Here is a 24,658-nt window from a genome sequence, read left to right on the forward strand (position 1 = left end):
ATGAGGCTGATTCCAGTAGAAGCTGGTCTGCAGCAGCACCCTTTTGACATGCTGAATCTGTGCAGCTCTGGTGGGAGGCAGGTTCTTAAGGGACTTGCTACCATTTGAGAAAAGCTGTTGTCTGGCTTCATCTACTTGGCTGGAGCCACAGCTTTTGCTGCACATGACATGACAACTCTACGTGTATATATCTTTGCCAAAAATCACTATGAAAGTGAATCCCCCAAGATGGTACCGGTGCCCCAAATTTGGGGCCCTGTCTCACAGCCAATGACAATAAAATATTGATAAATTGATAAATTATAAAATTATCAGTTAATTGAACTGTGAAAGTGTTCAAATCAACACTGTCAGCGTTTATGAGTCCAATCAACTCACTTTTTGAACACATTTGAAAACTTAAGAGTCAAGTTTTGCAGAATATACTTTAAAACGTAGATAGAGCCAATAGATGATATGCTAGAAATAAATAAATTAAATATTCATTATCATCATCATCATCATCATATCAGACTGAAAGCAGTTAGCAGTAGGATCAGTGATCATCAGTCACCTGCACTCACCTCTCTTTTCCGTCAGCTGCAGAAAGCTTCTCTAAGCTCTGCAACTTCCTTCTGTTATAATCTTCACATACTGTATGTAAGGAAGAACTTCAGAGGTGTGTGTGTGTGTGTGTGTGTGTGTGTGTGTGTGTGTGCGTGTGTGTGTGTGTGTGTGTGTGTGTGTGTGGGGGGGGGGGTGTGTGTGTGTGTGTGTGGGTGTGTGTGTGTGTGTGTGTGTGTGTGTGTGTGTGTGTGTGTGTGTGTGTGTGTGTGTGTGTGCGTGCATGTGTGTGTGTGTCTGTGTGTGGGTGTGTGTGTGTGGGTGTTTCAGTCCTTATTATAAATTCAGCTGAAAACGGTTTCTCAGAAGTAAAATAGTTTGTTCACACTTTTTTCTTCTTCTTAGTGGTCCCTTAAAATGTGCACACTGTGCAGTTTGGAGAGAGAAATGTGTTTACATTTGCAGAACTGCAACAGGGCGCTGAAGTGACACTTCATTGTGTCTGCCCCAGGTTCAAAAGTTTTAAAACCTTACTATACTATATGGTATCTAACATTGGATCAGCTTGAAATGAAACGCGCTTCGTTGCTTCAGCATGGCTTCGGTGTATAGTGTGTGTTAGAGAAGCCCTGCTAGGGACCGTGCTGCTCCTAACAGATTAAAATGTTCTAACTAACCATCTATTTTATCTTCTAATCTGGTTCTACATTGAATCCAATATCTGAATATTAAAATGTAATTATAAATGGAGATGGAGATGTCGCGACTCTTCTATATAAACGGCTCTGGGTTTGACCAGGTAGGCCCAGAGTCGTGACATCTCCATTCACTCCAATGGACCAGTTTTTTACTCTCAAGAGTTCCAGGAAGTAAGGTCCTGGATTAAGCAGCACTGTTGAGTTGTAGCAAAATTGACTTGTGTTGTACTTTGAAAGTTTATTTTATTTTATTTTAGAATCAAATTGTACATTATCAGCTTTATTTTAGCATTCAAAAGTAGCCAGTTCCTGGCTGTTCATTGGCTAATGAGTCACGCATTTTGGTCCTCTCTCTCTAAATTGCTCTGGGTAGGCCTATAAGGAAGCTTGTCAGGTGGTTAGAGGAGTGGTTGAGGTGGCCCTGCTCCCAAACCTAAATTAACAGGTTATCTTCCATTAGTAGCACCGTGTGCTTCATTCCTATGCCATAAATCATCGCACAACCCCCAGGGAGGTCCAGATCCCCCGGTTGAGAACCAAGTGCTTTAGAAGAGGGGATATGTACCATCTGTGTTACATTGCAATATCAAAAAGGGAAGCTAGGGGGTGATAGAGGGGAGAGAAAGGAGTAGAAGCCTGTGCAGTGCAGGGGCTGTGCTGTGGGGCAGTCTGAAGCATGGAATACATTTCTGAGAATTGTATATGATTATTGTGGATTATTGCAACATATTGGAACATGTCTGTGTGTGTGTGTGTGTGTGTATGTATGTGTGTGTGTGTGTGTGTGTGTGTACAGTATGTGTGTGTGTGTGTGTGTGTGTGTGTGTGTGTGTGTGTGTGTGAGTGTGTGTGTGTGTGTGTGAGTGTGTGTGTGTGTGTGTTTCCGTCTTTAAATTCAGTTGAAAACTGTTTCCAAGAAATAAAGTAATTGTGTTTACATTTGCAGAACTGCCATAGGGCGCAGAAGAGACACTTCACTTGTCTCTGCCCCCTGGTTAAAAGGTTTTCAAACTTGACTATATCACTGTGTGGCTGTGTGGTATCTAACATTAGAACAGCTTGAAATGTTTCTTGGCATTGATCATTCTGCTTAAAACTATGAACAACAAGGCTAAGAGTCTAAAAGCCCTGCTAGGGACCATGCTGCTCCTAACAGGAGATTAAAATGTTCTAACTAACCATCTATTTTATCTTCTAATCTGGTTCTACATTGAATCAAACATCTGAATATTAAAATGTAATATTATAAAAATTTGCGAATTGCGGCCCACAGAAAGTTTGGGAACCACTCTGTTAAACTACGATGATTCATATTTAGAGTATGTGCTTGTTTCATTCAGACATGAATGGAATGTTTATTGTGCATTGAAATTAACATTGAAGTGAATCAACATTTTTGTTGATTTTGATATCAAATATTTGACATCACACAATCTCTCCCCCTCCCCGTTCCATTTCCTGTGTGTGTGCAGGTTGCCAGGCAGCAATGTTGGTGCTGTGGTGTGATGATGTCCTCCTCCACTCCATGCTGTCACATTTAAATAGTTTGATCTCATGTATTGACTGACAAAGAAATGAAGCACATCAGCCCAAAACTCAAACCCAGTCAAGTTTATCTGTTAGGGTTAGGGTTAAAGGTCAAAGTTCAAGGTCACTGTGATTTCATGACCGCTATTTTCATGCTCTTTAACGCAATATCTCAGGAACACCTTGAGGGAATCTCTTCAAATTTGGCTCAAACATCCACCTGGAGTCAAGGATGAACTGATTAGATTTTGGTGGTCAAAGGTCAAAGTTCAAGGTCACTGTGGCATTATGTCCATCCGTTCCATCAAGGAAGGGGCGGGCTAGGTAAGAGGGGCTATGGATAATAAGGTCGTAGACAGTCAGGATTCGAAGGGTGGGTAGGGAGAGTTTATTTGTTTATTTGAAAGTATCCCCATTAGCTGCCGCCAAGACGACCACTAGTCTTCCTGGGGTCCAGACACATTACACATTACATAGAAAACAGCGTAAAATGCAGTAGTAAAATACCAAAGTAAAAAGATAGAGAACAAAAAAAGCTTGGCCAGCTAGTCCTGTAGCTGGTCTATAGCCCAGAAGTCAAACAGTATAAAACTGTATACTTTAAAAACACATAGAAAGTAAAGTCAGGGTGTGGGTAGGAGGGTGTGGGTGGTGGGAGTGGCGTGTTGAGGGAAAGGGGCGGAGCTAGGGAAAATCGGCCATAGGGATAGGAAGGTCTTAGAGAGTCGGGATTCGAGGGGCGTGTAGGGGGAGTGGGTAGGAGTGGGTAGGGGGTGTGGCTGGTGGGAAGGGGCGTGGTGAGGGAAAGGAGTGGGGCTAGGGAAAAGGGGCCATAAATAGGGATAGGAAGGGTCGGGGTTCGAGGGATGCAGAGAGAGTGAAGAGCAAAAGATATTCCATGAGTGATTTGATTTCACACAATATAAAAAGTTTATACGGTTGAAAATCACAACACTGTATATCCCTCATTAATGTAGCAATCCAGCCATGATTCAGAACACTACATGGTAACACACATACTGTAAATCAGGGTATACCATGGACCCACAGTAAATCATCCACATTACCAATCTATCAATTGTAGCACAATGATTTAGGGTTATCTAAACGTAAAATAATTATTATTTTTATATTTGATATTGATGATGCGCCTCCTCTTCTATACAACATAGTGACAAATAGTCATGAATGAATCAATCAGTAGAAATTATATTCTATCTAAAGATATGGTTAATTGAAAGACCAAAAATTGCAATAACAACTGAGAAAGTCTGATTGTCAACAGACAACAGTATACAATTATTACAGACTGGAGAACACTAGTCTCACTGGTCGATCAGACGGCCCTCGCTGGTCCTCATCTCCTCACTGGGTGCCTGGGTGGCGCCCTGCCTGGCGGCCTGGGTGTCGGCCTGCCCGGTGCTGAACACCCTCCGCAGGTTCAGCTGGGCTCGGAACTCCTTACAGAAGATGAAGTAGATGAGTGGGTCCAGGCAGACGTTGAGAGCCATCACGATGTAGGTCAGCTGCTTTAGGTAGAAGAAGACCTGGCGCCATGCACACTGATCCCCCAGGAAGGCGTAGGTAAGATGCACCAGGTGGTACGGGGCGAAACAGATGCAGAAGACGATGACCAGCACCAGCATGTTCCTGCGGGACTTGATGAGCTTCTTGGAGGCTGAGGATGAAGCTCGCCCCGGCTGCTTCTGCTGCACCAGCGCCAGCCTGCGGGAGGTGCTGCCGTAGAAGAAGACCAGGGAGACGAGCACAGATAAGAAGATTGTTATGGAGCAGCTGTGGATGATCTTGTAGAGCAGGCTGAGCTCGTCGCTGCGCAGGGCGTTGCAGGTCACCGTGTCGGGGATGGAGGTCAGAGGTCGCTCGGTGAGGAGCGACATGGTGATGTAGATGCCCATCATGGCCAAGAGGGAAACCCAGGTTACCGTGGAGATGATGTAGGCAGCCCGCACCTGCTGCAGCATGTGAGTTGCTAAAGGATGGACAATCTTCAGATACCTGGAGAGAGGAGAGGTCAGACGAGGAGAGGCAGGCGTACGTTACATTAGTCAGCAGATAACTTCAGTGGTCAAATCTGACAAATCCGACACCACTTGAATGCAAAGAAATAATATACTCAACTGTATGAATTCTTACATTAAGTAGTATTCCCACATCGGTGAAGGAAGGTGCCCACTTGAAAACCCCAATGACATGCTTCATACTGCTGTTGGCTAGGGTAGGTAACTGGTGATTTGTGTCTTGTTTATTAGTTTGTTAGCCTGTTAGCTTGGGTTATTCTGGATTGGGCTTCTAAATGTGTTTTTCGTCGGATTTTGGCACAAGAGATAGTAACATCTTGTCCTGTGTATTAATTAATACCTACAATAGAAGGACCAGAATTCCATAACTACTATTATGACTGTAAGTGGTCATTTTGACCACTAGATTCCAAACTATAATCTCTCATGATAAATACCCAATTGAGAGATTAATGCATTTATAGTTAAGATCTATTTTAAAAAGACAAAACAACAACAAAATGTGAAAATATAGACGAAGGAATAGGTCTAGAACCCTGGGAAATTCAGTGAGGTCAAAATGACCGCCTATGGCAGGGATACTCAACTTTCTTTGCCCGGTGGCCACTTTCGTGAAAGGATAGAAGGCCAGGGGCCAGTAAATAAACTAACAATATACATTTTTCTGTAGCGGATTGTAGGTTTTTGGGGTGTCAGCCGGAGTTTAGTCTGACAATGTTGTGCACACCGGATAGTTAGTTAGGTTAAGTTAGTTAGGTTAAGTACATGCATAAGTGCCTGGGTAGCGAGCAGACGGCGGTATTTGACAATTTAGCAGCTAAATCATAGATTATTGAAAGATATTCCATATTCCAGACTGAAATGCTATAACAGAAGTGTAGTATTGGTCAGAATGACATGAACATTTGGGCATGAACATGTTGCATTCAGGTGCACTTTATTTATTTTTTGCAATTCCATTGCGGGCCACACAGGGGGCGCCCGCGGCAAGTTGAGTATCACTGGCCTATGGTCTTTCGAAGTAAAAATGACATTTTATTTGCCTTTTGTGTAATTCATATAAAAACTATTTTAAATGACAATACAGACACTTAGGAAAAGTCAGGCACCAGCAGCAGCATTGCATTTTTTTATTAAACAAAGTTATTTATTGCACATATACATTTCAAAAAGGTCAAAATGTGTGGTCTGTGTGCTGTGTGGTCTTTCTAGTGTCTGAACAGGTCAGGTCTCTTGTTTCACACAGGATCAAACCTGAGACCGGCCAGTTACAGGATGGTCTGATGCATCTGATCCTACCTGTTAGCGGCAATGTATCCCATGAACAGGATGCTGGCGTACATGTTGAGGTAGGAGACCGGGCCGCCGAAGTGGCAGTAGAGCCGCCAGGCCTGGAAGGAACTGCTGGCATAGTAGGCGATACGAAAGGGGAGACAGAGGCTGAGCAGGAAGTCAGCCACCGCCATGTTCTTCAGGTAAATGGTCATGCTGCTAGATGCCTGCTGCCAGGGCCGGCAGAAGTAAACCTTCAGGGTGAAGCCATTTAGGACCAGACCCACCTGGAGAGGCAGCAAGGAAAAACTTACAGTCAGTCACCTTTATTCACCAAGTTCAAGTCTTTATCGTCGCACCAAAAGAAAAGAGAGACTTCTCTGACCTCGAAATAGAAACTTTAACGTCTCAAGTTATATTGAACCAATTAGTAATATTTAGCAGTCTGAAAAGTGTCATTAAAGGAAGTCAGAATAATGCAGTATGAAAAGAAAATGAAATCGCTGCTGCGGTCAACAGTGTTTCTGTGGACAACCAAACTCCAGCTGAGGTTTGAATGTCATTACATCCGTGACATGTATAGCCTACAGTATATATAGTAATATGTATAGCCTACAGTAACATGTATAGCCTACAGTATATATAGTAATATGTATAGCCTACAGTAACATGTATAGCCTACAGTATATATAGTAATATGTATAGCCTACAGTAACATGTATAGCCTACAGTATATATAGTAATATGTATAGCCTACAGTAACATGTATAGCCTACACTATATATAGTAATATGTATAGCCTACAGTAACATGTATAGCCTACAGTATATATAGTAATATGATAGCTTATAGTAGAGTTCCCCTGCTGATGCTAGACAGAGCCACCAGGGGCAGACTGGTAATAGTGTTGGGGTAATAGTGTGATAATAAAAAAGAAATACTTAGGTAATACCAGGTAATTACCAAGGTACAGTGATAGCTTGGTATTAACAATGGGTATATTTGGGTAATTCGACTGAAATGTATGTAATAGACTAACAGGGCCAGAAACAAATGGTAATAATGTGGAAATTTAATTTCATGGTAATATTAGATTAAACCAAACATCTAGAGACATAGAGATGGGATTACCTGGAAACACTTCACAGCTAGCAATCTGCCAGCCCCGATAACAACCCGCCATTGTTAATACGAAGCTATTACCTGGTTATTACAGTACTTTAGTAATTACATGGTATTACCTTATTATTACTTACTTACTTAATGTATTATCACACTATTACAGAAGGGCTCAGATAAAAACAAAAACAAAAAGCATGTTCAACATATCAAGGTCAAACAACATTGTGGGAGTTTGAGTTGTCAGCCTAAAGTGAGTCAACACTTGGCTCTAACGTCACCATTGAGAATAGATACATTTCAGATAGATTTCCGCTTGTACCGTTTATGTGCAAAGTGTGACATGAAACTCACACCTCCGCCTGTGCAGCAGAAGCATTGACTGCAGGTGCATGTTAGTCAGCCCAGAGATGTATGTGAGCCTCACACTCACAATAGTAAATGATGACACTTCACACTACTGACATCAGGCCACAGATACAGATCACTCAAATGGAGAAGATCACGCTTTGGTCAAAGTTTTGTCCCCTCAGAAATAACCGCCCTGAACAAAATGCCCCACTGACAAGTATAGTTCCAGACCTTACCTCACTTTACCCTACGTTTGTGTTATATGTTGCTATTTTTCCAGAACATTTTTTACAAATTGTGCTTTTAAAAAGTGATGGGGACAAAATTGGCCATTTGAAAAAGTGGTGGGGACATGTCCCCAGCGCCCCCAGTCTACCTGACAGGCTGACACCTATGCTACATTTAGAATTGAGGACCTGACTTGAGACTTGTGCCTCAAGACTGGAGACTGACCGCGGACTCAAGCAGAGTTGACTTGATGCAGCTCTGGCAGAACATCATGAACCTTCATCCTCCTCTTCAGAACATACTCTTCTTCAACAGCAAGCAGATGCATCGCTAACTTGTTCTGCTCCAGTTTGATTTTCAACATCTGTATCTGCTTGGTTACTTCAGATCAGCTAGCTGAAGCTGATTAGACAAGTTGTCAAACATTCATAGTGACACTCATGAGCTTTGAGTTTGAGGAGTAAAAAGCTGCTATCTGATCTCAGAGACTGAAGTGACTCAAGTCTGATGCTGATGTGAATTGGAGGCAATGAAACGCACCAGGAACTGCAGGCTGGAGACCAGCATGAAGAACAGGTTAGCCGAGGTGTCGACCCGACCGCAGGTCGGCGAAACGTTGCCATCCGACTGATTGACGCCTGATGACTGGTTGAAGGATGAAGCCACACTCTCTCCCACCAGACCGCTCATGTTTCTGGGTAATCTGACAGAGGTGAAGGAGGCTCAAGTTAGTTAAACACCTTCAGGTCTTCAACGTCTGGACTGTAGCTTCAATATAGCTTCAATACAACCCAGCTCTAGGTTGGAACAAAGAAGGGAGTCATATACGCCAAAGTACTTTTAATTTTGTTAACAAAAACTATGATGAAATATGCTTGTCGACTACCTCTTTCTTCCAAGACTAAGACAAGACTAAAATGCTCAGACTACTAAAAACAGGGTGAGGTTGACTAAATATGATAAAAACTAAAAAGGACATTTGACACAGGACTAAGACTAATTAAATATATGATGAATAAATAGATGACAAAATTAAAGCTATGGACTGTTTCCCCCCCTCAATGCAGCAGTTCAGTTTCCTATCCTGCAGCTTCATAGCCGACATTTAGCTATCTTAAATTTACAGAGATCGCAGGTACAACAGAACCACCCAGGCTTTAAGGGTCTTATCTAAATGTGTATGATGCATTGTTTTCACAAAATGTACAGCTACTTTCTTGTCTACGTTAATCCAGACAGGTCTGAGCGCTTTAGGGACTGTAAATAGGGTCCACTCGTCATTGCTACCGGCATCTGCCGACACTGGGTTGGTACAGCCCGCGCGTCCACATATCAAGGTGCAACTCCGGCTTTACATCATTTGAAGCAACCACTACATGACTTTTTGCAACCGAAGCAGAGGAGGATGGCACAGTCACTGGCATCTGTAAAATGGGTCCAGTAAGATTCACAAGTATTGGTCGAGGTGTCCCAATACCAGCACCACATACTGAATATTTTTTCTGGACAGAGGCTGCCTGATTCCAGAAGAAGCTGGTCTGCAGCAGCACCCGTTTTGACATGCTGAATCTGTGCAGCTTGGGTGGGAGGCAGGTTCTCAAGGGGAGATTCTGCCTGGGTGGAGATCTGAACTCTACTGAGTGCACTTTTCTAGTTGAACATGTTGTTGCCAGCTTAGATGCTTTGAAGCCTGTCTGTCATGTCAGCTAGGCTACCTGAAACCTGATGAAGGTCTAAGGACCAAAATCAGGGAAAAACCTGATGGTCTAAGGACCGAAACGTTGTTAAATAAGTAATAAAGTATATAAAGTACAAGTATAATAAACACACTATCAGTGTTTATGAGTCCAATCAACTCACTTGAACATTTGAAAACGTAACAGTCAAATTTTGAGGAATCCTACTTTAAAAGGTAGATACATGTAGAGCCAATAGATGATATGCTAGAAATAAATAAATAATAAAATATTCAATATCATCATCATCATCCTTATCATATTATTATCAGACTGAAAGCAGTTAGCAGTAGGATCAGTGATCATCAGTCACCTGCACTCACCTGTCTTTTCCGTCAGCTGCAGAAAGCTTCTCTAAATGCAACTTCCTTCTGACTGTTATTACTGACTGTATATAATCTTCACATATGTCAGGAAGAACTTCAGTGCATGAGTTTGGTCACACACCTCAAGAAAGTGAGACATCCTGATATCACCGTGTTGGTATTGTAGTGTGGTGGGCAAGGATGACCACGCCCTGAAATCATTTGATTGGTCACCGCAACTGCTTCTTCCTGAAACCGTGTGGCAAGTAATGTGGTTAAGATTAGGGTTAGGGTGTGAAAAAAGTCCAGGCCAGGGTGTTCTCTGTCCTGTGGCTTAATGGGTAAGGTACTTTTTATCTGAGGACTGGGGTTCCCCGTCAAACCACACATTTTTATTTATTTATAAAACATTAGGGTTATACATTAGGTTCAGGCAAGCACAGCAATTTGGTTATGGTCGTGGTTAGATAAGAAAATCCTAACCTTAATCTTAACCAGATCTTTTTTACTTAACGCACGTTTTCAGGAAGAACCAGTTAGGGCGACCAATCAAATGAGTTCAGGGCTTTGGTCATCCCAGTTCATGCTAGGGAAAAATGATGGTCCGGGAATGATACCAACACGGCGATATCAGGACGTGCAAAAAAGTGCGCCCATAGGGTATTGAGGGAGCAAAATAAACTAGAAGTGAAATGAGCATGCAAAGCACATCTAGTTTATATTATAGTTATATTATGATAATTAAGTGAAAGCAATCACATTGATCAAATGTAGTCATCTCTCTGCAGCAGAGTGTTGAGTGTTTTTTGTTTTTGTTTGAGTTTGTTATTTTTATATTTGATCTTCACACCTTGAGAAATGTGTTCTAATGGTCAGTGTCTTTTTTAAGGACTTGGTGGTTTGTTTGTGTGTGTGTGTGTGTGTGTGTGTGTGTGTGTGTGTGTGTGTGTGTGTGTGTGTGTGTGTGTGTGTGTGTGTGTGTGTGTGTGTATGTTTCAGTCTTTAAATTCAGTTGAAAACGGTTTCCAAGAAATAAAGTAGTTGTGTTTACATTTGCAGAACTGCAAGAGGGACACTTCACTTGTCTCTGCCCCCTGGTTAAAATGTTTTCAAACTTGACTATAGACACTGTGTGGCTAAAAGCCCTGCTAGGGACCATGCTGCTCCTAACAGGAGATTAAAATGTTCTACTGTAACTAACCATCTATTTTATCTTCTAATCTGGTTCTACATTGAATGCAAAAATCTGAATATTAAAATGTAATATTATAAAAATCATAAAAAAATTGCGGCCAACAGAAAGTTTGGGAGCCACTCTGTTAAACTACGATGATTCATATTTAGACTGAAATGTGCTTGTTTCATTCAGACATGAATGGAATCTTTATTGTGCACTGGAATTAATATTCAAGTGAATCAACATTTTTGTTGATTTTGATATCAAATATTTGACATCACACAATTTCTGCCCCTCCCCCTTCCATTTCCTGTGTGTGTGCAGGTTGCCAGGCAGCAATGTTTGTGCTGTGGTGTGATGATGTCCTCCTCCACTCCATGCTGTCACATTTAAATAGTTTGATCTCATGTATTGACTGACAAAGAAATGAAGCACATCAGCACATAACTCAAACCCAGTCAAGTGGATGTGTTAGGGTTAGGGTTAAAGGTCACTGTGATTTCATGACCGCTATTTTCATGCTCTTCAACGCAATATCTCAGGAACACCTTGAGGGAATCTCTTCAAATTTGGCTCAAGCATCCACTTGGACTCAAGGATGGACTGCTTCTGATTTTGGTGGTCAAAGGTCAAAGTTCAAGGTCACTGTGACCTCACGACCGCCAGTTTCAGATCTCTCAGGAACGCCTTGAGGGAATTTCTTCCAATTTGGCTCCAACATCCACTTGGACTCAAGGATGAACTGGTTAGATTTTAGTGGGCAAAGGTCAAAGTTCAAGGTCACTGTGGCCACATGTCCATCTGTTCCATCAAGGAAGGGGGGGGGGATAGGTAACAGGGCCCATAACTATGGATAGTAAGGTCGTAGAGAGTCAGGATTCGATGGTGGGTATGGAGAGTGGATAGGGGGTGTGGGTGGTGGGAGGGGCGTGGTGAGGGAAAATTAATTAAATTAAATTAATTGAAAGGCCACCAAAAATGTCAATAACAACTGAGAAAGTCTGATTGTCAACAGACAACAGTATACAATTATTACAGAATGGAGAACACTAGTCTCACTAGTCGCTCAGATGGCCCTCGCTGGTCCTCATCTCCTCACTGGGTGCCTGAGTGGTGCCCTGCCTGGCGGCCTGGGTGCCGGCCTGCCTCCTGCTGAACACCCTCCGCAGGTTCAGCTGGGCCCGGAACTCCTTACAGAAGATGAAGTAGATGAGTGGGTCCAGGCAGATGTTGAGAGCTGACACCACGTTGGTCAACTCCATCAGGTAGAAGAAGGCCTGGCGCCATGCACATTGATCCCCCAGGAAGGCGTAGGGAAGACGCACCAGGTGGTACGGGATGAAACAGATGCAGAAGACGATGACCAGCACCAGCATGTTCTTGCGGGACTTGATGAGCTTCTTGGAGCCTGAGGATGAAGCTCGCCCCGGCTGCTTCCGCTGGACCAGCGCCAGCCTGCGGGAGGTGCTGGCATAGAAGAAGACCAGGGAGACGAGCACAGAAAAGAAGATGGTGGCGCAGATGCTGTGGAGGATCTTGAAGAGCAGGCTGAGCTCGACGCTGTGCAGGGCGTCGCAGGTCACCATGTCGGGGATGGAGGTCAGAGGTTGCTCGTTGAGGAGCGACATGGTGACGTAGAGGACTAACAACACCAGGAGGAACACCCAGGTTACCATGGAGATGATGTAGGCAGCCCGGACCTGCTGCAGGATGTGAGTTGCTAAAGGATGGACAATCTTCAGATACCTGGAGAGAGGAGAGGTCAGACGAAAAGAGGCAGGCGTACGTTACATTAGTCAGGAGATAACTTCAGTGGTCAAATCCAACAAATCCGACACCACTTAAATGCAAAGGAATAATATACTCAACTGTATGAATTCTTAGATTAAGTAGTATTCCTACACTAAAAGGACCAGTATTCCATAACTACTATTATGACTGTAAGTGGTAATTTTTTTTTTTTTATAATATTTATTTTTGAGCAGGGAGCATTGGCATTACAGTACAGTAACCAGTGTAATTTTCTTTTCTTTTTTTTCACATTGAAACATCGCAACCAACACATCTACCCTCCTTTGCCACCCCACAACCCAATCCCATTCCAACAGAAGAAATAAATAAAATAAAATAATAAAATAAAATAAGAATAATAATATACATACATACACATATTCATATGTATACACACGTACATACAGTAAGAGGTAGTATAACAGTGAAAACAGTAATAACTCAAGTTGTCAAAGTTTATACTTGCAAGCATCTGGGTCAAGTTGGCCTATTTCGGTCTCATGAGGCCAGAAAAACACTGCGCGGCTGTGAGTGTGGTGGGCAGGCAGCAAGGTATCCGTTCATCCCTGGGAGGGCCCAGGCCCTTGTTCTATGGAGCCACGTCGTCTGGGGGAAGACCATCTACGTATTCGATCAGCGGTCTCCAATGTGAATAAAATTTGTCAGAGGAGCCCCGCAGGGTGAATTTAATTTTTTCCAATTTAAGCAAAAATAAAATGTCTTCAAGCCAAGCTTTAAATGAAGGTGGCTGAGAGGTTTTCCAAAGAAAAAGAATCCTCCTACGAGCAATTAACGAGGCAAAAGCGATAACATTGGATTGGGTGACTGACATATCTAGCTCATCCGGTGGTCTACCAAAGATTGCAATATGAGGGGATGGACAGATTCTCACCTTCAGAATGTCCGAACACATATTAAAAAAGGAGTACCAGAAACCAGATAGTTTGGGACAAGTCCAGAACATATGAGTCAAGTTACAAGGTGCTTGTGAGCATCTCTCACATTCATCAACCACTTTATCTGGGTAGAATTTAGCCAGTTTGGCCTTACTATAGTGGAGTCTGTGTACTACTTTAAACTGTATCAGGCTAAGTTTGGCAGAACTAGAAGAAGAGTTGACGCCTCGCAAGGCTTCCTCCCAGAAGTTGTCTGAGAAGGACGTCTGCAGTTCACTTTCCCAGCTCTCTCTGCTTTTATTGATGGCCACCACATTCACTGGAGAGAGGAGATCATAGAAATAGGAGACATGGCCCCTGGATAGAATGTCTGCCTTAAGCAGTAGATCTATTCCACTGGGAGGCGGGATTTGAGGAAATAGAGGGGAGTGGGTTCTACCGAAGTTTCGTAGCTGAAAGTACCGAAGAAAATCTGAACAAGGTAGGTTAAAAACAGTATGAAGTTGATCGAAGCTGGCAAACACACCGTCTATATACAAGTCTCCCAGGCGGCGGAGACCTCTTCCCTCTAAAAGTGAATAGTAGGGTCTGACTTAGCAGGCAGAAATAGGTGGTTGTTGCAAACCGGAGTCGCCTGAGGTAAAGAAGACCAACCAAAATGACGCCTGACCTGTGCCCAGATCTTAAGAGAGCTTATCACGATGGGATTAGAAGTGAACTGTGAGAAAGATACGGGTAGGGTGCTACACGCGAGAGCCTGAAGTGATGTAGAGCGGCATGACATGGCCTCAATCTGACACCAACTACTTTGGGGGGAGATGAACCAGAGCATGATCTTATGCACGTTGGCCGCCCAGTAGTAGCCCATGAGGTTTGGTAAGCCCAGTCCGCCATGGGACCTGTTCCCCTGTAGTAACAACTTGCCAGCTCTTGCGTTCTTGCCCGCCCAAATGAAAGAAGAGAGAATACTATCGATGGTAATGAAAAACGATTTAGAAAGGAAAATGGGCAAACATTGAAAAATATATAAATATCTAGGAAGTATGTTCATTTTAACTGTTTGGACTCGACCCGCCAGAGAAAGAGGCAGGCGATCCCACCTTTGGAGGTCTGCTTTAACTGAGGCTGTAAGGTTAGTCAGGTTCTTATCCTGTAATGTACGGATGGATCGAGTGATTTGAATGCCGAGATATTTAAAACCGGAGTTGCATAATCTAAAAGGTATTGACGTAGATGGAATTATGTCGGCCGGTTTATTAATAGGGAGGCACTCACTTTTTTGAATGTTTAGTTTGTATCCCGAAATCGCACCGAAGGATTTCAAGACTGACATGATGCGTGGGATACTGGCTAAGGGATCACATACATATAAAAGGAGGTCGTCAGCATACAACGAGACCCTGTGTTCCGTGCCCCACCTCTGGATCCCTTTCAAACCCTCTTCAGTCTTCAAAGCAATCGATAGGGGTTCAATGGCGATGGCGAACAGTAGCGGTGAAAGCGGACACCCCTGGCGTGTCCCCCGGGCAAGCGAGAAAAAATCTGAGCGTTCAGTATTGGTGCAGACTGCCGCCTGAGGGGAAGAGTAAAGTAGTTTTATCAAAGAAATTAAGTTAGTTCCAAAACCAAAATGCCGTAAAGAGGAAAATAAATAGGCCCACTCCACCCTGTCGAAGGCTTTTTCAGCATCCAGAGACACAACCATTTCTGGCTCAGTAAGAGATGACGAAGTGTGGATGATACTGAGAAGCCTCCGAATATTTGTAAAAGAATGCTTCCCTTTTATAAATCCAGTCTGGTCTTCTGATATAATTGATGACATAACTGACTCCAATCGCAAAGCGATGATTTTTGCAAGTATCTTGACATCTACCGGTAGCAGTGAAATGGGACGATATGACGCGCAGCTCAGTGGGTCTTTACCTTTCTTAAAGATCAAAGAGATAGAGGCTTGAGAGAGGGTAGGTGGTAGAGAACCCTGCCGAAACGAATCGTTAAACATATCTAAAAGTAATGGAGCTAATTGAGTTGAGAATTTTTTGAAAAATTCAACCGGGAAACCGTCTGGACCTGGAGATTTACCGCTCTGCATGGATTGTATCGCTTCTTTAATTTCGCACAGTTTGACCGGAGCATCGAGAATCTGTTGATCGCTACTCGAGATCTTAGGGAAGGATAACTTATTAAAAAAAGAAGTCAAAAGAGTGTCATCGTTTGGAGGTTCAGACGTGTATAATTGAGAGTAGTAGGTTTTAAAGGTGTTATTAATCATAATGGGGTCAGAGACAACAGAGCCTGATTCATCAAGTATTTGAGTAATTTGATTTGAAGCTTGTTTGGCTTTTAGTTGATAAGCCAAGAGACGGCCCGCCTTGTCCCCGTATTCGTATGTAGAACCCCGTGACTGGAAGAGGAGGCGTTCTGCCTCCCTAGTTAACAAGAGGTCGAGCTCAGTTTTCAGTATCAGCCTATCCTTGTATACGCCAGAAGATTGATTGTTTGAAAGCAAGATATCAAGGTTAGCGATAGCCGTTTCTAGCTCCTTTTGACGTGCTCTACGAAGTTTGTTAATATGTAGTGTACGTGAGATAATTTTCCCTCTAATGAAAGCCTTAAGGGTTTCCCATAATAGAGATGCAGAAGTCTCTTCATTTTGGTTGGTCTCACAGAAAAAGTCAATAGATTCAGAGACATATTTGCAATTGTTTGCATTGGTAAGGAAGAGAGGGTCTAAGCGCCAGGTTCTGAATGCCTTAGGCTTCAGTTTAAAGTGGAGATCCAAGATCACAGTAGAATGGTCAGAGACAGTTATTGGGGAGTAGTGAGTGGATAGAATAGATGAAATTAGTGACTTATCAATAATAAAGTAATCTATACGTGTAAATGAACGATGTGCATGGGAGAAGAAAGAATATTGTCTTGTAGATGGGTGTAGAAATCTCCACGGGTCAATGTAGCCGTACTGATCCATAAAAGCAGAGAGAGTCTGGGCCATTCTAGTAGCTGCCACTGGTTTCGTACTAGACCTATCCAAGAGAGTATCAGTCACACAGTTCATGTCGCCTCCTAGTAAGAGTAAGTGGGAATTCAGATATGGAATGGAAGCCAGCAACAGTTTCATAAAGTTTTGGTCGTCCCAGTTCGGGGCATAAACAGACACTAAAACCACTGGTTTCTGGTAGAGTGTACCAGAAACGATGACATAGCGACCATTCGGATCAGTAACTACATCTTTAGAAACAAAATCTACATTTTTCCTAATTAATATCGCAGTGCCCCTTGTCTTGAAATTAAAACTTGAATGGAAAATCTGTCCTATCCAGGGCCTATGAAGTTTCCGCTGTTCCGAGTTACATAAGTGCGTTTCCTGAATGAGTGCTATGTCAGCGTTCTGGTCCTTAATATGTGTCAAGATTTTTGTGCGTTTTACCGCACCATTTAACCCACCAGTGTTCAGTGAAATGATCCTCACTGCCTGCCCACCACCAGCCGGAGCCTCTGTCACGCTTGCCATGGAATGGTCCATGGAAACCTCGGATAACACAGGCCAGACTCACGATGCAGGAAACATATAAGAGAAGTGAAATACTTGAGAGCAGTGAAACACAAAACAAGCAGCATTTTCAAAGTAAAACTTTCAAACGAAAAAATAAAAATAAAAATAAAATAACAACAAAAAAAAACCACCGACCCACCCCCCTTCCCTATTGGATGGGCATAAGACGTCCACCCCTTCCACCTACCCCCTCCCCCTCTAACCCTCCCCCTCCAACCCATACAAACCTTGAACTTCCCTTTCTGCAACGACGGCATTCTTTCTATCTTTCCCGACATGTCCCAGGGACTACCCTTCCAAAGTTTCGCCTCAAAAGTTTACCAGAGTAAGGGTTGTGGACAACATAGCAGTTATTGAATGTGTAATCCTCAGTATCACCAGCAATGCCAAATAGACCAGAGGGCAGAACAACCTGTCAAGACAATAGGGACGTAAGAGTAAAAAATAAAAATAAAGAAAATACACACACACACACACACACACACACACACACACACACACACACAAAAAAAAAAAAAAAAAAGCATACACACTAAAAGATACACACACCCCCGTAGGTACACATCCCTGTGCTCGCTCTGGTGTTTGCACAGGTATATGCATGAGTTTCCCATACCAAGGCACACATCGGTATAGAGGTAAGTCCTATTGATAGAGGGAGGTCAGTCAGTTGGCATGTTGTAAGTGGTCATTTTGACCACTAGATTCCAAACTATAATCTCTCATGATAAATACCCAATTGAGAGATTCATGCATTTATTGTTAAGATCTATTTTAAAAAGACAAAACAACAACAAAATGTGAAAATATAGACGAAGAAATAGTTCTAGAACCCTGGGGAATTCAGTGAGGTCCAAATGACCGCCTATGTCTTTCTAGGTAAAAAAATATATTTTATTTGCCTTTTATGTAATTCATATAAAAACGATTTTAATTGACAATACAGACACTTTTAGGAAAAGTCAGGCACCAGCAGCAGCATTGCATTTTTTAATTCAACAAAGTTATTTATTGCACATATAAATTTCAAAAAGGTCAAAATGTGTGGTCTGTGTGCTGTGTGGTCTTTCTAGTGTCTGAACAGGTCAGGTCTTTTGTGTCACACAGGATCAAACCTGAGACCGGCCAGTTACAGGCTGGTCTGATGCATCTGATCCTACCTGTTAGCGGCGATGTATCCCATGAACAGGATGCTGGCGTACATGTTGAGGTAGAAGACCGGGGCGCCGAAGTGGCAGTTGACCCGCCAGGCCGGGAAGGAACTGTTGGTGTATTCGGCGATACGAAAGGGGAGACAGAGGCTGAGCAGGAAGTCAGCGGCCGCCATGTTCTTCAGGTAGATGGTCATGCTGCTAGATGCTTGCTGCCAAGGCCGGCAGAAGTAAACCTTCAGGGTGAAGCCATTTAGGACCAGACCCACCTGGAGAGGCAGCAAGGAAAAACTTACAGTCAGTCGCCTTTATTCACCAAGTTCAAGTCTTTATCGTCCCACCAAGAGAAAAGAGAGACTTCTCTGACCTCGAAATATAAACTTTAACGTCTCAAGTTATATTCAACCAATTAGTAATATTTAGCAGTCTGAAAAGTGGCATTAAAGGAAGTTGGAAAAATGCAGTATGGAAAGAAAATGAAATCGCTGCTGCGGTCAACAGCGTTTCTGTGGACAACCAAACTCCAGCTGAGGTTTGAATGTCATTACATCCGTGACATGTATAGCCTACAGTATATATAGTAATATGTATAGCCTACAGTAACATGTATAGCCTACAGTATATATAGTAATATGTATAGCCTACAGTAACATGTATAGCCTACAGTATATATGTATATGTATAGCCTACAGTAACATGTATAGCCTACAGTATATATAGTAATATGATAGCTTATAGTAGAGTTCCCCTGCTGATGGTACACAGAGCCACCAGACGCAGACTGGTAATAGTGTTGGGGTAATAGTGTGATAATAAAAAAATAAATACTTAGGTAATACCATGTAATTACCAAGGTACAGTGATAGCTTGGTATTAAACTACTGTGGTAATTACATGGTATTACCTTATTATTACTTACATACTTACTTAATTTATTATCACACTAGGGCTCAGATAAAAACAAAAACAAAAAGCATTCACCATATCAAGGTCAAACAGCATTGTGGGAGTTTGAGTTGTCACTCTAGAGTGAGTCAACACTTGGCTCTAACATCACCATTGAGAATAGATACACTTCTGATAGTTTACCGCTTACAAAGTGTGACATGAAACTCACACTTCCTCTGGCTGTGCAGCGCACGCATTGACTCTATATGGTAGGTTAGTGAGTGGAAGCCCAAGACATTTGACAGGCTTAATTTATATCAGATGTTATATCAGATATATAAGAGACTATAACCCCTCCATAATTATGCATATATAGGCAATGTGATGGAGGATCGGTATAGTAGAATATTAGTAACAAAAAATGCACAATGGCACACAATATGAAAATACTCAGCATAAAATGCAAAACAAGTCATCCATATGCATCACATCCACAGCTGCAACACCATGTCAATCAAAAGATGCCAATATCACATTAATGTAGAATGCACCAGTGCATATCAGTCAGTCCAGTGATAATAATATGAAACAATATCACTGCCCTAAAATATGACAAAGTAGAAACAACTGAAGGAATAACATAACTTTTTTGGACAATGTCTGGTAAACTGAATATATTTGGGCTTTGGACAAAACAAGACATTTGAGGACGTCATCTTGGACTTTGCAAAACACTGATCAACATTTTTTTTTTTTTGAATAATCAAGAAAATAATCAACAGATTAATCGATAATGAAAATAATCGCTAGTTCTCAATGTGTTCTCAATTGATAGTTAATGTTTCTTGGTGCAGGCTATTTTTCCAGAACATTTTTAACAAATTGTGCTTTTAAAAAGTGATGGGGACCAAAATTGGCCATTTGAAAAAGTGGTGGGGACATGTCCCCAGCGTCCCCAGTCTACCTGACACCTATGCTACATTTAGACTTGTGGACCTGACTTGAGACTTGTGCCTCAAGACTGGAGACTGACTTCAGACTCAAGCAGAGTTGACTTGATGCAGCTCTGGCAGAACATCATGAACCTTCATCCTCTTCGGAACAGACTCTTCTTCAACAGCAAGCAGATACATCACTAACTTGTTCTGCTCCTGCTCCAGTTTGATTTTCAACATCTGTATCTGCTTGGTTACTTCAGATCAGCTAGCTGACGCTGATTAGATAAGTTGTCAAACATTCATAGTGACACTCACAGCTGAGCTTTGGGTTTGAGGAGTAAAAAGCTATCTCAGAGACTGAAGTGACTCAAGTCTGATGTGAAGGTTTGGAGGCATTGAAACGCACCAGGAACTGCAGAGTGGAGACCAGCATGAAGAACAGGCTAGCCGAGGTGTCGACCCGACCGCACGTAGGCGAAACGTTGCCATCCGACTGATTGACGCCTGCTGACTGGTTGAAGGATGAAGCCACGTTCTCTCCCACCAGACCGCTCATGTTTCTGGGTAATCTGAGGTGATGCAAGCTCAAGTTGCTGTAGTTAAACACCTTCAGGTCTTCAACGTCTGGACTGTAGCTTCAATATAGCTTCATTGGTAACACTTCACAATAACGTACACAAATAATGTAGTAGTTACTAGTAAACTAATCATTAACTAATAGTTAGTTAATGAATAGCTAATGAATAATTTGTCATTTGTCAATCACTAGTTAATCATAGTTAATGAGTAGGTAGTTATTAGTTAATGATTTGTTAAGGTCACATTGTGAGTATAGCAGTTAATCATTAGTTACTGATTAGTCGGTCAGTTCCATGAGTAGAGTAGTTAATCGTTCATTAATGATTAATAAATGTCAGTTATTATTAGTTAATCATTAGTTAATCATTAGTTAAGGTCACATTGTGAGTATAGTAGTTAATCATTAGTTCATGATTAGTTGTTAGTTCCTTTGTAGAGTAATTACTCATTAGTTAATGGTTAGTCAATGGTCAGTTTGTGAGTATATAGTTCATTGTTAGTTACTCATTACTTAATTATTACCTGTCCATTAGTTACTCTTTTTGTGTACCCTATTGTAAAGTGGTGTAGTTTATGAATACTGAATCATTATTTATTTATTACCTGTACAAAGTTACTCTTTTTGTATCCTTTTGTAAAGTGGTGCATCATACTGAGTAGTTTATGAGTACTGAATCATTTACCTGTCCATTTGTTACTCTTTTTGTGTACCTTAATATAAAGTGAAAGATATGCTTATCAAATAAAGTCTCACACCAGGTGAGAATTGAACCCTCAGCCCAAAGATTGTTAAATTGTAAGTCTGGTTCTCTACCATCTGAGCTACCCAGCCTGTTAGTTGGTAGAGCCATACTATGGATTTGTAGAGCTAGAGACTAAGTATTATGTGTTGTATCCACATACTACTTTCTGTTCAAGTACTTATAGTTTTGAAGATATATTCCACCCAAATACTACCTTCTCTCCAAATTCTTAAAGTTTTAAAGGTATATTCCATCCAAATACTACTTCATGTGCAAGTACTTAGGTATGTTTCAGCCAAATACTACTTATGTCAAACTACTTGTGTTTTAAAGCACAGAATACCTTCAAACCTATAAGTATTTGGACAGAAAGTAGTATTTGGCTGGAATATACCTTCAAAACTATAATACTTGGTCTCGAATACTTTAGTCCCTCGACTAAAAGATTTGAAATGTATGTTTTGCATGGGGTTATAAATCCAGTGACAACACACATTTGGAGAGCACCGCTGCAATGCTATCACATATTTTCTAACTCTACGTGTGTGTATCTTTGCCAAAAATCACTATGAAAGTTAATCCCCCAAGATGGTACCGGTGCCCCAAATTTGGGGCCCTGGCTCACAGCCAATGACAATAAAATGATCAGTTAATTAAACTGTGAAAGTGTTCAAATCAACACTGTCAGTGTTTACGAGTCCAATCATCTCACTTGAACATTTGAAAACTTAACAGTCAAGTTTTGCAGATTATACTTTACAAGGTAAATAGAGCCAATAGATGATATGCTAGAAATAAATAAATTAAATATTCATCATCATTATCATATTATCAGAGTGAAACCAATTCGCATTGGGATCAGTGATCATCAGTCACCTGCACTCACCTGTCTTTTCCGTCAGCTGCAGAAAGCTTCTCTATGCTCTGCAACTTCCTTCTGACTGTTATTACTGATGACCACCTGATGACTCCAATGACTCTTTTAACCCTCGCCCCTCTGTGTCAAATTCCATCATTAGCCACTTCAGTGTTGCAGATACCATCAAAAGACTCTCTAGTAAGTGCTTGCACAAGGGATATTTACATCTTATTATCCTGTGTTTTTTGAACCTGATGTTCTGGATTTGTCCAGTGACTGCTGAGAAAGGTCAGCTGACGACAGGGGAAAGGCCTTGTGGCGGCATGGAGAGACAGCTGACAGGAGGGAACAGACCCCACCGGGACAGGCATGGGTTAGCTTCCCATGGCTGTAGTTTCCCAGGCTTTTCAGCACGTTGGAAACACCCGCTTTAGCTACGAAAAGTAAATATAAGAGAATACCCCCGGAGTCTGCGAGAGTGGGGGCGGAAGAGGACTCATCGGCTGATATCGCGGTAATAGATGGACCGGAAACGACTATGAGCAACACGAGCACAGTGCAAGAGAGCACCACAGGAATCGCAGCGGCGGGCCACAAGCTTCGGTGTTTGAGGGAGAATGGTGTCATGGAGGAGTCTGACTCGAGCACGGAGGCTGTGGCCCACAGGCTTCCGTGTTGGAGGGAGGAGGGACAGAGGCCTCGCGTTGACTATACCCTTCTGACTGTCATACATCTGCGAAGGCAAGGTCAAATCAGTCGAGTGAAGCACAGCAACGGGATGTAAACCAAAGTTTGCAGTGCATCAATACCACTGTCATGGAGGAGTTGGAGTTGGCACGGAAGCTGTTGCCCGGTGCTGCTGATAAACTGTGGGAGACGACACAGAGGGGAGGGTTGAAAGCAGAGGAGGGCACACCTGGGACGCCAGGTGTTGCCGACGAGCCCTCTAGAGGTGTAGTGGTTTTGTCGTCGAAACGCCGGTGAAGGGGGGTTACCACCTGATGACTCCAATGACTCTTTTAACCCTCGCCCCTCTGTGTCAAATTCCATCATTAGCCACTTCAGTGTTGCAGATACCATCAAAAGACTCTCTAGTAAGTGCTTGCACAAGGGATATTTACATCTTATTATCCTGTGTTTTTTGAACCAAACTGACTGTATATAATCTTCACATATGTCAGGAAGAAGTTCAGTGCATGAGTTTGGATGCGTCATGCGTGTGTGTGTGTGTGTGTGTGTGTGTGTGTGTGGTGTGTGTGAGAGACAGAGAGAGAGAGAGAGAGAGAGAGAGAGAGCGAGAGAGGGACAGACAGACAGAGACAGAAAAAGATTGCTGCCCTAACCACCATTACAATGTGGTTGTAAGTGCGTCACAGTACCATTAGATGCTGCAGCAGCAGACTGGCAGCAGTGAAGTTAAGATTGAATATGAGCACTTTAGTTGAATCCATGACTTCTGTTCATCAGAGGAGAACGCTGTCAAAATATGCGGTAACCCTTTATTTTACAGGTACCCTAGTTACATATGAACTATTTGTAATTACACATGAACACCAAATGTAATTACACAGTAATTACCAATAGTTATAAATGAAGTTCATATGTAGTTACATTGTAACATACCTGTAAAATGGAGTGAGTCTATTCAACTGTAGTTCATATGTACTTACATTAACAGACCTTGTAAAATAGAGTGAGTCTGTTCAACTGTAGTTCATATGTAGTTACATGGTAATGGACCTGTAAAGTGGAGTGAGTCTATTCAACTGTAGTTCATATGTAGTTACATTGTAACAGACCTGTAAAGTGGAGTGAGTCTGTTCAACTGTAGTTCATATGTAGTTACATGGTACCGGACCTGTAAAGTGGAGTGAGTCTATTCAACTGTAGTTCATATGTAGTTACATGGTACTGGACCTGTAAAGTGGAGTGAGTCTATTCAACTGTAGTTCATATGTAGTTACATGGTACCGGATCTGTAAAGTGGAGTGAGTCTATTTAACTGTAGTTCATAGTAGTTACATGATACCGGACCTGTAAAGAAGCTCCGGGCTGGGACAGAGATTGCTAAAACCCAGTGGTGGATTCGAACCACTGAACTTCAGATTGCAAAGCAAGCGGCCACGTGGGCTTTCCAACTTTCTTAGTGGAGTTTGGGAGGATAACTGTATGTCAGTCAGATGTAGTTGCCACTTCATAACTTTGTTATTATAAACAGAGGCTTGGGATTTTTTTTATACTTTGTTAGTTGTAGCTTGAAAG

The 24,658-nt window shown here is 42.2% G+C and overlaps 1 protein-coding gene across 1 annotated transcript; it reads right to left on the minus strand.

Moving 5' to 3' along the window:
* Positions 1-4,093: 4,093 nt before the first annotated feature.
* Positions 4,094-20,771, minus strand: LOC310795394 (P2Y purinoceptor 12-like; the record flags this gene model as incomplete). The annotated part of the gene is made up of 7 exons (XM_083657423.1): positions 4,094-4,784; positions 6,107-6,366; positions 8,318-8,415; positions 8,456-8,480; positions 12,321-12,741; positions 18,399-18,658; positions 20,622-20,771. 7 exons carry the CDS (start codon positions 20,769-20,771, stop codon positions 4,094-4,096), a joined length of 1,905 nt encoding a protein of 634 aa, XP_083513549.1.
* Positions 20,772-24,658: the final 3,887 nt, after the last annotated feature.

The sequence above is a fragment of the Poromitra crassiceps genome (assembly GCF_964638095.1).
Source record: "Poromitra crassiceps genome assembly, chromosome: 21".
Lineage (NCBI taxonomy): Eukaryota > Metazoa > Chordata > Actinopteri > Beryciformes > Melamphaidae > Poromitra > Poromitra crassiceps.